Raw genomic sequence first — 14,612 nt, forward strand, 5'->3', positions numbered from 1 at the left:
TTCGGGCACGTTACTTTAACAATAATAAGACATATTTTAGACCCCTGTCCTAGTGCAAAACTTTATATATTTGACATATATATTTGAGATATCTGTATGTTTAAAATTTTTCGGCGCGCCCTTGGGCGCATTTCTTTAAAATATCAAACATATTTTTCAGCATGCCCTTCATATGAAAAGCATGGCAAGTTCCTGATACTTTCTGTTTTCTCTATAAGAAGCAAGATGCACTATTATTTCAATCACATTTTCCTTACAATAGTTTCTGGACATCTGCTTATGCATAAAGAGAGTTGGAATACATACAGCGCATTCAAAATACTGTACTCAAACTTTAGAATTGACACTTTTAAGTTCATATCTTACAACTGACATGACACCAATTTCATTAAAACACAGAATGACTGATTGTTGAAAATATACTCCCAAAATTACATATATATATATATATATATATATATATATATATATATATATATATATATATATATATATATATATATATATATATATATATATATATATATATATATATATATATATATATATACTGAATTATTCAATTTATATTCCACCTTTTGTTAACCTTTGTTTCACACTGGGGGGTCACCCTGTTTTCGAAAGTTGGAAGGGGGGTTCAGCCACTTTTTGACGTCGGCAAAAAATAATCCACCGCCCCCTAGGCCAAAGACACTGACCAGTCCCTAATACAACGGTTGTGTTTACGAGAATTAGAAATGATCAGACACTCAAAACACCAGTATAAAATCAGCGACGCTCAACCGACAGAGTATATGAGATTCATTGAAGACGGCATGGAGGTCGCAAGAGATCTCTTTCTACCTTCATGCCATGTTCAATGAATCTCATATACTCTATCGCTGAGTGTCGCTGATTGACTGGTGAATTGGAATGTCTGATCGTTTCTAATTCTCGTAAACACAACCAAGCACCATGCTCTGTGTACTGCCATTCTCCTTGCGTCGAATGCCCCGAGGAAAGTCCAAGAATTGCTGTCTTGTTGCACAAATTTGCCTTCATCCGTCATAGTGCATGGGTTTATTGCACCAAAATTTCCGAATTAAATTTTTGTCTTTATTCTCTTAACTCTGTAGACCGCGAAAGTAGGTTGCACAGCCGACTGCAGTGACCTGCAGTGAACGAGCACTGTGTGGTCGACGTCTAGCGCATGTCCTTTCTTCTACCACGGTCCCGTGGAGGGACTGTGCTTCTACGAACAGCCAAGATCAGTGGTGATCTCTCGTGATAGCAAAACCACGGTCATTGTTGTCGCTAGCACAAAATAAACCGGAAAGTTCAAATGCACTTGAATAGCATAAGCGCTAGCACTATGCTAGCTCTTCATGGCAGGGCTGTGTGTTACCGGCGTTATATACGGCCTCCCATGGTGGCTCTTGTGGTGGGAGGCCGTATAACGCCGGTAACACACAGCCCTGCCATGCAGAGCTAGCACTATGTATGTATCAGCTTTAGTCTTGCCAGGATCTAGCCGCAAAAAGGCAGCCCACAGCCGGCCGGGCTGTGCGCGGTCTTTTCCTAACGTGTTGCTGTGAAGCATCAGCCGCTACAGACCAGCGCTGCAAAGGAAACAGGTCAGAAAAGCCAGCCCACGCGCACGGCATATGGGCTACAATAATTGCACCTAGCCTGGATCATTCTTAGCTCCATGGCCCTGCGTACGATACTGTGTTTTCCCAGCGCGGCGCGAGAGGCCTACCGCCTCCCGTCCAGCACCTTCAACGCCGGGAACGCACAGCATCGTTTTGCGGTTGTATTAGTCAGCCAGAACAAGTTCATATATATAATTTTGCGGCTGTATCAGTAAGTTAGAGCGAGGTCCTATGTGTATAAAATTTTGCAGCTCTATCAGTAAGTCAGGACGAGGTCCTATGTGTATAAAATTTGGCAGCTCTATCAGTAAGTCAGGACGAGGTCCTATGTGTATAAAATTGTGCAGCTCTATCAGTAAGTCAGGACGAGGTTCTATGTATATAAAATTTTGCAGCTCTATCAGTAAGTCAGGACGAGGTTCTATGTAATAAAATTTTGCAGCTATCAGTAAGTCAGGACGAGGTCCTATGTGTATAAAATTTTGCAGCTCTATCAGTAAGTCAGAACGAGGTTCTATGTATATAAAATTTTGCAGCTCTATCAGTAAGTCAGGACGAGGTTCTATGTATATAAAATTTTGCAGCTCTATCAGTAAGTCAGGACGAGGTTCTATGTATATAAAATTTTGCAGCTCTATCAGTAAGTCAGGACGAGGTTCTATGTATATAAAATTTTGCAGCTCTATCAGTAAGTCAGGACGAGGTTCTATGTATATAAAATTTTGCAGCTCTATCAGTAAGTCAGAACGAGGTTCTACGTATATAAAATTTTGCAGCTGTATCAGTAAGTCAGAACGAGGTTCTATGTATATAAAATTTTGCAGCTCTATCAGTAAGTCAGAACGAGGTTCTATGTATGTAAAATTTTGCAGCTGTATCAGTAAGTCAGAACGAGGTCCAGCTGTATCAGTAAGTCAGAACGAGGTTCTATATGTATATAAATGTTTTCGCGTCGAGGCTCGACCCCTGTCCAGGCTCATAGTCTGTGTATGTATGTATGTATGTATGTATGTATGTATGTATGTATGTATGTATGTATGTATGTATGTATGTATGTATTCTACATGTATGAATGAATACGCTATATGCGTGCGCGTATTTTTTACTATGTATATGTATGCATACGCAAACGTGTGGGGCAATGTATCTGTATGTACGTATGTGTATACACACGCACACATATATATATATGTATATACATATATATATATATATATATATATATATATATATATATATATATATATATATATATATATATATAATTCCTCTCTATATATACATTTTCCATCTTTTCTATCTCTAAAAAAAGCTTGATTGTGTAAATTAATTTTTTTACATTTGGCACCTGGTATTATTCTGCATTGCTCGACTATCATATTGTGTTCAGCTATTAATAATTCTAGCTTTCTTTCGCTTTGTTTTTTGTTGCTTTTTGATTTTATTTTTCTCTAAATACTCGCCGTACGTGGCGCTATACTGTTTTGCCCGAATGCTCATGAGATAACAATCGCGACGCATAAGATGGCTTCGCTCGCATAGAGAGAGAAAATTAGGCTGTCCATAAGTTTACAAGCGTGGCTGGGCACATCGTGTACCTAGGCGAGGTGGGTGTGCTCGAAAACGAAGGTCAATGCAAACTTTGGATTCAAAATCGGCTGTTTTGGCGGAGAAACTGCCTGCCGTATTTCTGAGGAGCCACCAGCGGTTTTTCCTATATCAGTCTGCGAGGCCGTTTAACGCTGGTAACACACAGCCCTGTCACCGCACCGGCATGCTTGGCTGGACGTTAAAGCAGCTCAACTTTTCAAGATCAAACGGTCAGTATCTCGTGAAAATAGCGACATTGCAATGAAAATTGTTTTAGTCTGTGCTGTTAATCAAATGAAAATGCATTCGGCCTCGGTTTTCAATTTCAACGGCCTAGGTCCGATGTTTCCTCTCGTCTGATCATCGTCGTAAACCACGCGCCTCTTTACGGCAACAACTCGGCGCTACCCGTCAAGCGATTGATTTTTGCGTAGATCAGCGGAGCGAAAATTATTGTTCTGACTCGCGAGAATGTCGTCTGATATACATTTCCGTGTGTTGTCCATGTGTGTATGTATCTGTTGCGTTTTTACCGTACATGTAGGCATTTGTAATCTGTGGACTGCCTTGCTTTTAGTTGTATTATGGTGTTTACTGCTAGCAGCCCTAACTATAGGTACGTGCTTGAATATTAAAATCCAAAGCACTCTTTCATTCTGCACCTATCGTTGTCACACATTCTCTTGTTTCTTCCACTGCTCTGGTCTCTGGAACTTCGCTTTTGCTTGCAAATGCTTTCTAGTTTAGCTCTTGTTTTCGTAGAAGTCTATGTACGTGCAAATGTGCAATAAACCAGTCCCAAAATATTCTTTGTTTTTCAAGAGTTTTCTTTGAAAAAGACCCATTAAGACTGAGAAAGTGTATAACACTGTCATGAGTGCCGAAAATGACATGTACTGGTAAATTGAAACGTTTTAACATCATTCTAGATTTCCCGCCATATTCAAAAACTAATCATCAAACAGAGAATATAAAGATTACAACAACAAAATGTTGGCCATCATGTGTTGCTCATTCGAGTAAATAGCATCATGCTTGTCACGATGTGTATGTGCAGGAAATACTGTGTACTTTGTACTTTTACGTGGGGGTGCCAATTTATGGGTGCGGCAACTGTTTATTATTCAGCCTGTTAAAACATGTAAGCATGGTCCAAATCAGCAAGCAGTGGTACTTCTATATACCGGTATGTTCTTCAGTTAGCACATTTACAGGAACCAACTTAGGTTTGAAAATAAAGTCATGAAAATATCGCATGAAATTTGCAGCTATTGGGGCTTTAAATTAATGTTACATCTAAGCTTGGCAATTTCAGTCCCAGAAATCCTCCTAAACATTGTGTTTTTCACTTGATGTGTCTGGCCATTATGCCGAGAGTCGTTTGGAAATTTTACTGAGTTGACAGGATAGCGGCCCATGAAGGCCAGTTTCTTTTGAAGGCAGCATTTCATGCATATAAAATAAAAACAGAACACATACATGTACACTTACTGTACAAACATCATAAGATACTGGACATGTACTGGTACTCATACACAACATGCTCACACAAATTACCTTCCACTGGTACCACAATACTGTGTTACATTTACTAGTGACTTGACAATAATTGCTATTATGCTGACTACAAGTAGGTATACATGTATCTGATGGCCCGAAGGGAAAGTATCTGTTTTTAAACAGAACAAAATTTGAACATGCACAATTGAAGAAATACCTTCTTCAATAACATTGAAACTGCTGTGAAAAAAGTTTCTGTCTTTTTTCTACGTAACCATAAACCTTTTTCTTGTCACAGAATATACTTCTCATATCTGCCAAGTAAGTAAGAAGTAGTATTGAGCCAAAAGCATACCGTTATATATTTTCACCCACTTGACCTGGCTTAGCTCTGACAAAAGATACCACAGAATATTTCACTAATGAAAAGCCAAAATGACTACTACATATTGGAGTTTCAAAAGAATTCACCAATTGTTGTGTGCTGGATAGGCCTTTTAATTTAAATTTTTCGAAAATTTGATCATAGGTGACAGCACTTACATATATACATGTACCAATATGAATGTAAAACACGTTGATATGTCTTGACTTGAATACAGGTGAACTGTTTGCCAAATGTCCAGTAGATGCCTACCCTGGTATTGCAGTGGAAGCTGGATTCCAGTAGATATTTTGTCATCAGACTAATGGATGAGAATGGTATGTTGTTGTGTCCCTCTGAAGGTACTTCAGCTCGACATTTACTTTAATATACATTTACAGTGTTTTTGCTAAGGTTCAGGAAATGGTAAATTGTGGTGGAATCCTGGTATCGTTTCCATCCCCAAACAGGATTGGATCGATAAAACGGGGAACTCAGGTCACGTGACTGGGAACTCTGGTAAAGTTTGCCAGGGTACTGGCCTTAACAAATACACTGATTAATTTACCAACCATTATGCTACATTGTAACAACTTGATAAGCTCTGCACGAAGTCAAATTAATATCTTTCAGTGAAAAAGTAAAACGAATAAAATAAAAATCTAGTCTGATGAAACACAAGGCACAAGATCACTAATTAATTCCCATAGGCCACCACAGTAGCGTTGAGCTCAATTTTCCTATTTTAAAACATTCAGCGGCACAAATTATCTGGACAGGTGTTAGGTCAATGTCAGCTTGACTACTGATGAATTTTTCATGTGGGCAAGTCCACTGAAGTTTTGAGATAGCGATGAAATAGCGCCCTCAGTGGTGTTTTTTACAAAATTCAGGCTGATTGTTATGATTTCTATGGGCCTTAGAACTCCCTATGTTACCACAGAATGCTTCAACCATTATTCACAACAGTCTGCATTTTGATTCAAGGAGAAAAATATCTTTGCAAAAATACTCCAACTTAAAGTTTTTAACCAGACCAGCATCCATGCAGGTATCAAAACTTCAAGGTCTGTATTATTTTCCTGCCGAACTATCTTCACGGGTAACGAACCAGGAAGTGAATTAGTGGTCTTGTGCCAATACAGTGAACCTTAAATTGAAAGTACTGGTGAATCTGACTCAAATACTTATATAAAAAACAATTTACCATGACACTTTAATTGCAACAGCTGCCTCAAGACATACACTCATTGGCCCATCGTCCGCTCGCACGGCTCGTTAGCCAGACAGGAGTCTTCCACTAACCACGCCGTGCGGGATACCCCCACTATTTTGCGTTAAGGAGTTTGATGGAATTAGAAAATCAGGCGGACCAATCAGAGCACGCCTTACACTCAAAGAGAAAACCACGCCTACCTTCCAAATGCCGACCACTGCACTGTTTGTGCACAGCTTTTCTCTCGATTTGCTTACTGGTTTACTAGACTTGGTTCAAGTGCGTGATTGTGAACATGTGAGTTGTGTGATCGTCTGGAATGCAATGATCTGTGTTCTGTTTTCATGTGAAATGTGTGAGTAGGATTATGTGAACGCGTTGAGTGGGGTGAACGCGATACAGGGGAGTTTTACCCGGCACAAACTAATTCACTACTGCTATAGCTGCACAGACTAAATAAAAACGCGTTCGATCACTACCAAATTTTACACGAGGAACTTTTCAAATCATTTTATTTTTTGAAAATTCACCGACTTGAACCAAGTCTCTGGTTTACCTTCGTCCTGTGACACCCTAATGGCTAAAACGGAAATTTAAGAGTGGGAAGGCAATCTTGTCCGAGTTTAATACAGGATTTGATTGTCATACATGGGGAAATCTTACTGCATGGTGCGGATAAAGTTACGGGCGATTTTCTCGTCATACAGAGAGGTGGCGAAAAGTTCCGTTACAGTGATCGTGGGTTACGAAATGTATGGCTGTAATGCTTTGTATCGTGTGAAGCGTTAGATATCTCCCAAAGAAAAAAAAATCGACGAATAAATATGGCGATAGTGCAGAAGATGACTTTGAAAAAACTGACGCTTGTATGAAAAATTCACCGATGAGTGTATAGCTGTGATGAATGTGTCAATTTTTTTTGAACAACACCCAAACAAAATCCGGTTCTTTGATTTCCAGTTCTAGCATATTTCACAAAGTCTTAGTCCATGTTTTCGAGCCATGCTTCCAGTTGTTTCTCCCGCGGCGTGTCTATGTTCTGTTCTGGTAAATCCTGTTCATCGTCTCACAATGTTTACAATTTTCCAAAGATATGAACAACAGAATAGCTGCCGGCCGCGCCAGTTGACAGGACCACAATGTCTGAACAACGTCTGAGTAATGGGTTTATCATGAAATGTTGAGGTCAAAATTGGAGGAGTGGTTTAACAGATTTACTTCGGCGGGTAGAACTTTTCTATTTCGCGCCACGATCTTTGAGTTTGGCGGGTTGATGTTTTCACCTTTAGTTGAGCGACAGCTGGGAATATCTTGCGGTACGACGCGCTGGCGGCTGGGCCTTTGTTTTAGCGTTTTGAACACATCAGTTATTTCAGCAGTAGATTTCAGTAGCATGAAATGTAAACAGTGACCACGAATACTTGTAAATGTAACACCGAGAAAAAAGTGGGAAAAGACCTATACTACTACATTCGTAGTAACCGATTATCTGATTGGCTATTTACTGGTCACATACAGTCGTGTGGTGGCGCTTTAAAAAACACGATTTAGGGGGTCTATCAGCCAAGGTCTGATTTCGGGAAGCATCCAGCTGCCCGGAGCGGAGACCTTGGCAAGCGAAGATGTCATTGGCCCTGTAGCAGCAATTTGCGTCACCTTTGTAACAAGCCATATGACATAAAAACAAACTCCTAGCAAACTAATTTTCTGTCCCAAGCACCAATATCAGAATATTTTTTCTATTGCTTAGTAGTGTTCTTCCATAAAAGATAACGTTTTCATAAATAGCAATCCCTCCACAAAATTAAACCCCTGTTTCAGGCGTTAGGCCTATTTTTATGAACTTTTTACAAAAATTTTGAAAATTAAACTTCTCTGTTGCAAAATGCTATGGATGGATCTGCACAAATTTTTGATATAAAAGCAATAAATTATATATCTAAACAACAAAAGTACTGGTTTGACAAATTAAGTTGAATTAGGAAAGTCATTGACAAATACCTATGCTATGCCCCTATCCTGGCTGAGTCCGTGGGGGATTTGGGTCCCAAAGTTTATCAAAATTGATGTCTGAGGTGGTTTTCACATTCCTTCATATTTTCAAATAATTTTCAGTGTTATGAAAAGCACTAAAGGTTGTTATTTTTCAACATAGGACATATGTACTGAAATATGTCCCCTATAGAACAAGACCACTAATTAATTTCCCATGGGCCACCACAGTAGCATTGAGCTCAATTTTCCTATTTTAAAACATTCAGCGGCACAAATCCTCTTGCCAGGTGTTAGGTCAATGTCAGCTTGACTACTGATGAATTTTTTGTGTGGGCAAGTCCATTGAAGTTTTGAGATAGCGATGAAACAACGCCCTCAGTGGTGGTTTTTTTTACAAAATTCAGGCTGATTGTTATGATTTCTATGGGCCTTAGAACTCCCCATATTACCACAGAATGCTTCAGCCATTATTCACAACAGTCTGCATTTTGATTCAAGGAGAAAAATATCTTTGCAAAAATACTTCAACTTGAAGTTCAAACCAGACCAGCATCCATGCAGGTATCAAAACTTCAAGGTTTGCACTATTTTTCTGCCAAACTATCTTTGTGGGTAATGAACCCGGAAGTGAATTAGTGGTCTTGTTCTATAACACAACAGAAATTGTGCAGTAGAATTCAGTCACAATGGACTCTCATTTAAAGGTTAATAACAGCTACGACAATAATATTTCTGTAAAAAGTTATTTCCATGTTTCAGTTCATAATTCAAAAATTTACCATACCCTTTCTCTAAACAGTTCTGAACTCTCTGCATCAATATTGGAATTTCTGGAAATTTCCATGAATCAACTGTATACGTGTAAATACAATATGTCAAATTCCTTTGATTCACACAGAACTGCAACAAATCAGTGGTGTACAAATTTGGCTGAGAGGGCACATTGGCTTTTTACCACCACCACTAGGCTCAAAAATACCAACTTTAACTCCACCACCAGGCCAAGCTGGACTGACTCAACCACAGCAGCCTGCTCAACAAACCAGCCATGATCTATTTGGTATGTTCTGTTTAATTTCATGAAGTTTTAATCTTTCCAGTCAGAGAAGCTGATCATTTGTTCAATTCTTTGAAATTCTAGGGATAATAATTATTTAGTTATTATTATGGTGATGATACTTTATTTCAAGAGGGTAGTCTGAGTTACAAAAAATGTAATTTACATCAGAGCCCTCACGCAGGACATTATACAAATAGAGGACAGACTATTATAATGCAAGAGAATAAATATAATCACTGGAAAACAGTTAGCACACATTGGATACAATTCCAAAGCAAAGTAGAAGTATGGCATATGAAAAAGGAAAGACCAATTAATCCAGTGAAGAACCTTCATTCATAATTTTGTTGTGAAGAAGATTGCATATGTGAGTTTTAAACTGGCAAACTCTCAATGTTTCTAATACAAAGAGGAATATCATTCCAAATGATAGTTGCACAATAAATAACTGACTTTTGTCAACTACTTGTCTTGAATGAAGGAGAATGTAAATTACGGTTACTGGAACAACAATTTTTTAAATCGTTCATATAAGATATATAATGGAAATGGTGTAAATAGTCAGACGCAAGGCCATTAAGAACGTTTACAGTTTGTACAGCTATGAAATAATAAATACGAAGGTCAATCGGTAGCCATTTAAGATGTGAGAAAAAAGTTGTAGTCGAGACTGTGATATCAACTTCAAGTATGACTGTACTGGCCCTTTTTTCAAGTATGTTAATTCTTTGCAGATTCTTCTATGAAGTATTGTCCCCCCCCCCCCCTGTAAGGGAGCCGTCATTATTTACGGCCTGGGGGTTTGGAAGAATTTCATCGGAAACTCTGAAATTTCTAGTAAACACCCCCCTGCCAACCCTGATGACCTTGAGTAATCCCTCTCTAACACAGAAATTTTGATTGACCTCCCCTAGGTAGAAAAGTTAAATATCAATAAATGCCTATGTAAAATTTACAAAAATACAGTAATAGTAAAGACCTTTCATATTCTGATGTACCCTACTAGATTAACATCGGTTATCTCTTGATGGTTAAAGCCCCAGTATTTGTAACTTTTAACAATTTTTTTCATATTTTTGATTAAAATGACATCCTCAGTATGTGAAAGTAGACCGTAATTAACACTGAATCGCATGGTTTGCATGCCCAGCCCGCCTCACAAACGTGTACGATTAACAGTAAAAGAAGTGAAAAATGACTTCTTGTCCGGACCAGAAGTCAGGCTTTGTTGACACACGAAACGAAACGTAATCACACCACCGCGTATGCTCAACCACAGGTACGCAAGTTTTACTGTGGCGTCCGTAGAAACCATACGCTCTTCGAAAAGGTCTGGTCCATCGAAACTGGAGACTCAGCTAAAATCGCGCGAAAGTTAGGTGAATTACCGGAAAGATATAAATATGTAAGTGTTTACAGATTGTTCCAACTATAATGAGCCGTGCAAACAAACTACTTGAACAGCTAAACTAACGATGGAGGCAGTCGATTGTAAGCTTCATGCACTGCATTGCATGTTTTGACCGACGGTACGGAGATCAAGTTGGGTGCTGAATGCATTGAGAGAGAAAAACCTATATAAATAAAAATTCAATACTTCACCATCGTAATCATTGAACTAGTCGTTTCTTCCATTATGGAGTATAATGAAAATTTCGTTGAATATAAATGACGGGACTGATTCTGCTCTGTCTACTCCAAACGAAGTTTAGAGTACGGCACCGGGCTACGTTGCAGGCAACACACAGCCTATCAACTTCGCCGTAATTGAAAACGCTCAGAAAGGAACAAATTATATCTTGAATGCAGTACAAAAGTCTTATTTATTAAATTTAAAAGTATTTCCGAATAATATCGAACGTAACGGGTATCTAATCCTCACAAGGACTACCGAAGTACAATTACCAGAGCCCTAGCTGCGATGCGATGGAGCTCCAGGAATGGTGGTAGAAGTTCGAACACGAGAGATTCCGGCCTCACTGCAAAGTCTGTGTTCACCCGGCCTGACAGCAAACTAACCTCTTGGTTTGATTCTGTTGTTTACTTATTTTTTGTAAAGAATTCAAGATACATATATCTGACTTTCACAACTGCACAATTTGCCGAGGACTGTGATTTTTGCTGTACTCTAGAGACGATCGGAGGGAGCTAAGGCAGGCCCCAAATTTGCATGGACAGTGCCCGGGACAATTTTACACGCAGCTCGATGAGAAGGTCATTCACATAAACCCCGGACATAAACCTACATGAATACAAAAGTTTTAAACATCACATGTTCTGAAAATTTATGATCAATGCTTCTGACCTACGGATTTTACACTGCGGCGTCTTTTTTTTTTTGCGTTTGGCTGGCTACTAGTCCTGTAAGACAGTGTACTACATGGAGGTAGTTGACTTTACAAGTGCAGCGGGGCCCCGGCGTGGGGCCTGCAGCAAGGTAAAATTGACAGCGTCCATTGCAGAATGCTCGCGTCTTCGCTTTTCGTGTTTGGGAGGAAATTTACCGCTGTATTCAGAATGCCTTTTTACCGGTATAAAAGCTCAAAAACTGATGCATGAAAAGCCAAGAGTCTGTAAATTCTTAGCAGTAGCTTCATTGTTGTTTCTAAATTTTCGCTGAGATATCAGCAGTGCGTATACTGGTCCCAGTCTTTCTGACTCGGGCGTACACAGCTGTTTAGGGAGCCGTCATTATTTACGGCCCGGGGGTCGGAGGAATTACATTAGAAAATCCGAAATTTTGAGTCACACCCCAGCCAACTATTATGAATTTGAGTAACCCCCTCTCTAACACAGAAATTTTGGCTTACCTGAACCCATGTAACAATATGTAGATATAAAAGCTCACCTAGTAACCAGTATCCGATCATAATTGTTTAATTTGGATGGGTAGCATGTCATTACGGTATGGTTAAATGTCCAAATAGTTGTTGAACTTAAGTCAATTAAAATATACATTTCTGTGATAATACAGAGGACGAATTCAAAACAGTTCAATTTTGTCCTAGATCCTGTGCACTTATAATGATAACTGTCGAGAACATTTTTCCATGACCCAGCCTCTCCTTCCACCTCTGGTAACGGCTGAAGAAAACTAGTGTGTGACATCATCATAACAACTGTTGATCCTCATCTTCACTGTCGCTGGTGCCATTGAGTACATGAACAATGATATCATTCTCATGGTCACTATCTTCTCTTTCATAATAAGTATTGCTAGTAGTGGCAACTACTTGCAGTTTTTTGCCTGGCTTCATGTAGTTGATATTTATTGTTCTGTTAAAATATTTATTTGCGTTTTATTTAACATGTATCAGAGTAAAATATACATCATCAACTAACCATTATGTCATCAAAGACAAAAGTAAGACAAAGAAATAACATTTTGAGTACCCCCTTATAGCTTTCAATTTTTGAATGACCCCCGGCTCGAAAATACTGACGGTTCCCTTACTTGCTGCGCAACGCCATCGCGTTCACTGCAATCAAAAGCCTGCCATACTTTGCCAAAATATGTTGCTTCGATTTCGCAATCACGTCGCCGCTAAAGCAACAATCAGCTGAAATTGATTACTTCAAGTTACTTAATTTTGATAGTTATTTGCCTACACAAGTGAGCTTAGTGTATTCAGTGTCGTCTTGATTTTACATCGGTACCGGGAGCAGGGTGCGCATCGGTGCACTGCCGACTGCAGTTTGAATAATCCGTATATAACGCACACTGTACCAGAATAGAATGTCAGCCTCCTCTCCCAAAGTTCTGTATCCTCTGAAACACAGTAGCAGAACGTATTTGAACAGAGAACAACAAAATAAAATCATTCGCGGGTCATTCAGCCAGCGACCATGGGCGATTGCCCCGGCAGTGTGGCGTGGCATAGCATGGCGCATGGCCCCAGGAACAGTTGCAAGCTCGATGATGTCATCAATATTGGCGTTCTTGGTCACGTGCACAGCCTACAAGTTGTCAACAAACCCGCGCGGCAATCCAACTCGATCGGGCAATATTTAGCGTTTGTATGTCACTACAGGAGCACAAATTTGGCTTATTTCTTCACTGAACAAGATTTCACGATGGATGTAGGGGAATAACATGTAATTTCGAACATAAAAAAGGTTAATAGTTACAAATACTGGGGCTTTAAAGAAGATGAAACCAATAAAATGAAATTCAGAGTCACAATAAAATGTAGATCTAAAAGCTCATGCTATAACCAGTATCTTGCCATATAGTATTGTATAATTTGGATTGGTTTCATGACAAGATTTTCACGAAGATATCTGACAAGGCAGAATTTGAAAGTACAGCAAGGAGAACACATGGGAGGCTAAAGGAGAAAGTGTCAGAGGAGGTAGTACTCATTCTTGTGTGAAAAAAATTGTGAAATTGATGTGCGCAAATTCATGGTGCAATCTGGTGCAATATGAGAGGTGTTTTCAATTTGTAATTTTACTAAAATTGTGAGAAGACATACCCCAAGGGGAGACTACAGGAGGGGGTGTCCCCCCTTTAGCATTAAAAATTTATGTGTGAAATAGTGCAATCTGAGAGGGGTTTCAATTCATTTCACACCAAAAAATTGATTAACCCCTCCTTCTCTCCACATTTTGAGCAAGCCCCATTGTAATTTTCAATTTTTTGAGTGCCCCCCCCCCCGCCCCCACATTCCTCCCATTCCCCCGGCCGTAAATAATGACGGCTCCCTTAATGCAGAAATAATCAATTACAGACAGATAAATAGCATTATAGACCAGTAAAAGGACTTTTACAGGTGTTAAAGGACGCAGCTTGCCCAAATACCTATCAGTATTCTTACACTGTATGGACAATTTCTTGCGTAGATCGTCAATATGAGACTCCAAGTTACGATACTGTCAATCTCAATGCCCAGAAGAGTGTGATTGAAAACATTTACAATGTCAGTACCGTTAAAACCAATATGAAGAGATGCATTTGAATCAATGGAGGTGATACAACAATCATACTCTTCGGTATAATATACATAACATTGTTTGAAACCCTGGAAGAAATCGGTAAAATATCATTGCACATTTTAACTTCAACTTCAATATTGTTGGCTGAAACGCATAACATTACCCTCTGTCTGACCTATACTTTTAGTGAAGAAAGTTGTTCCACAACAAAAGCAACATAAATCCGGGGATTTTAAAAGACACTGATACTGAAGCCATCTGTGATGAAACTCATTCTTTTATGATAACAAAGTCAGGATCACAGTAAAGGCAATGACAACA

At 39.1% G+C, this 14,612-nt stretch overlaps 1 protein-coding gene across 3 annotated transcripts in view; it reads left to right on the forward strand.

Moving 5' to 3' along the window:
• LOC139136792 (NECAP-like protein CG9132) overlaps positions 1–14,612 on the forward strand; it is a 101,487-nt gene that overhangs the window by 82,102 nt on the left and 4,773 nt on the right. For all 3 annotated transcript variants that reach the window (XM_070704627.1, XM_070704628.1, XM_070704629.1), the window contains 2 exons: positions 5,324–5,423; positions 9,195–9,356. Coding sequence is in view for 1 of the 3 variants with exons in the window: in XM_070704628.1 (XP_070560729.1) it covers positions 5,351–5,423; positions 9,195–9,356 (235 nt within the window). In the remaining 2 variants the exon portion in view is untranslated. The remainder of the gene's footprint in view (positions 1–5,323; positions 5,424–9,194; positions 9,357–14,612) is intronic.

The sequence above is a fragment of the Ptychodera flava genome, chromosome 7 (assembly GCF_041260155.1).
Source record: "Ptychodera flava strain L36383 chromosome 7, AS_Pfla_20210202, whole genome shotgun sequence".
Classification (NCBI taxonomy): domain Eukaryota; kingdom Metazoa; phylum Hemichordata; class Enteropneusta; family Ptychoderidae; genus Ptychodera; species Ptychodera flava.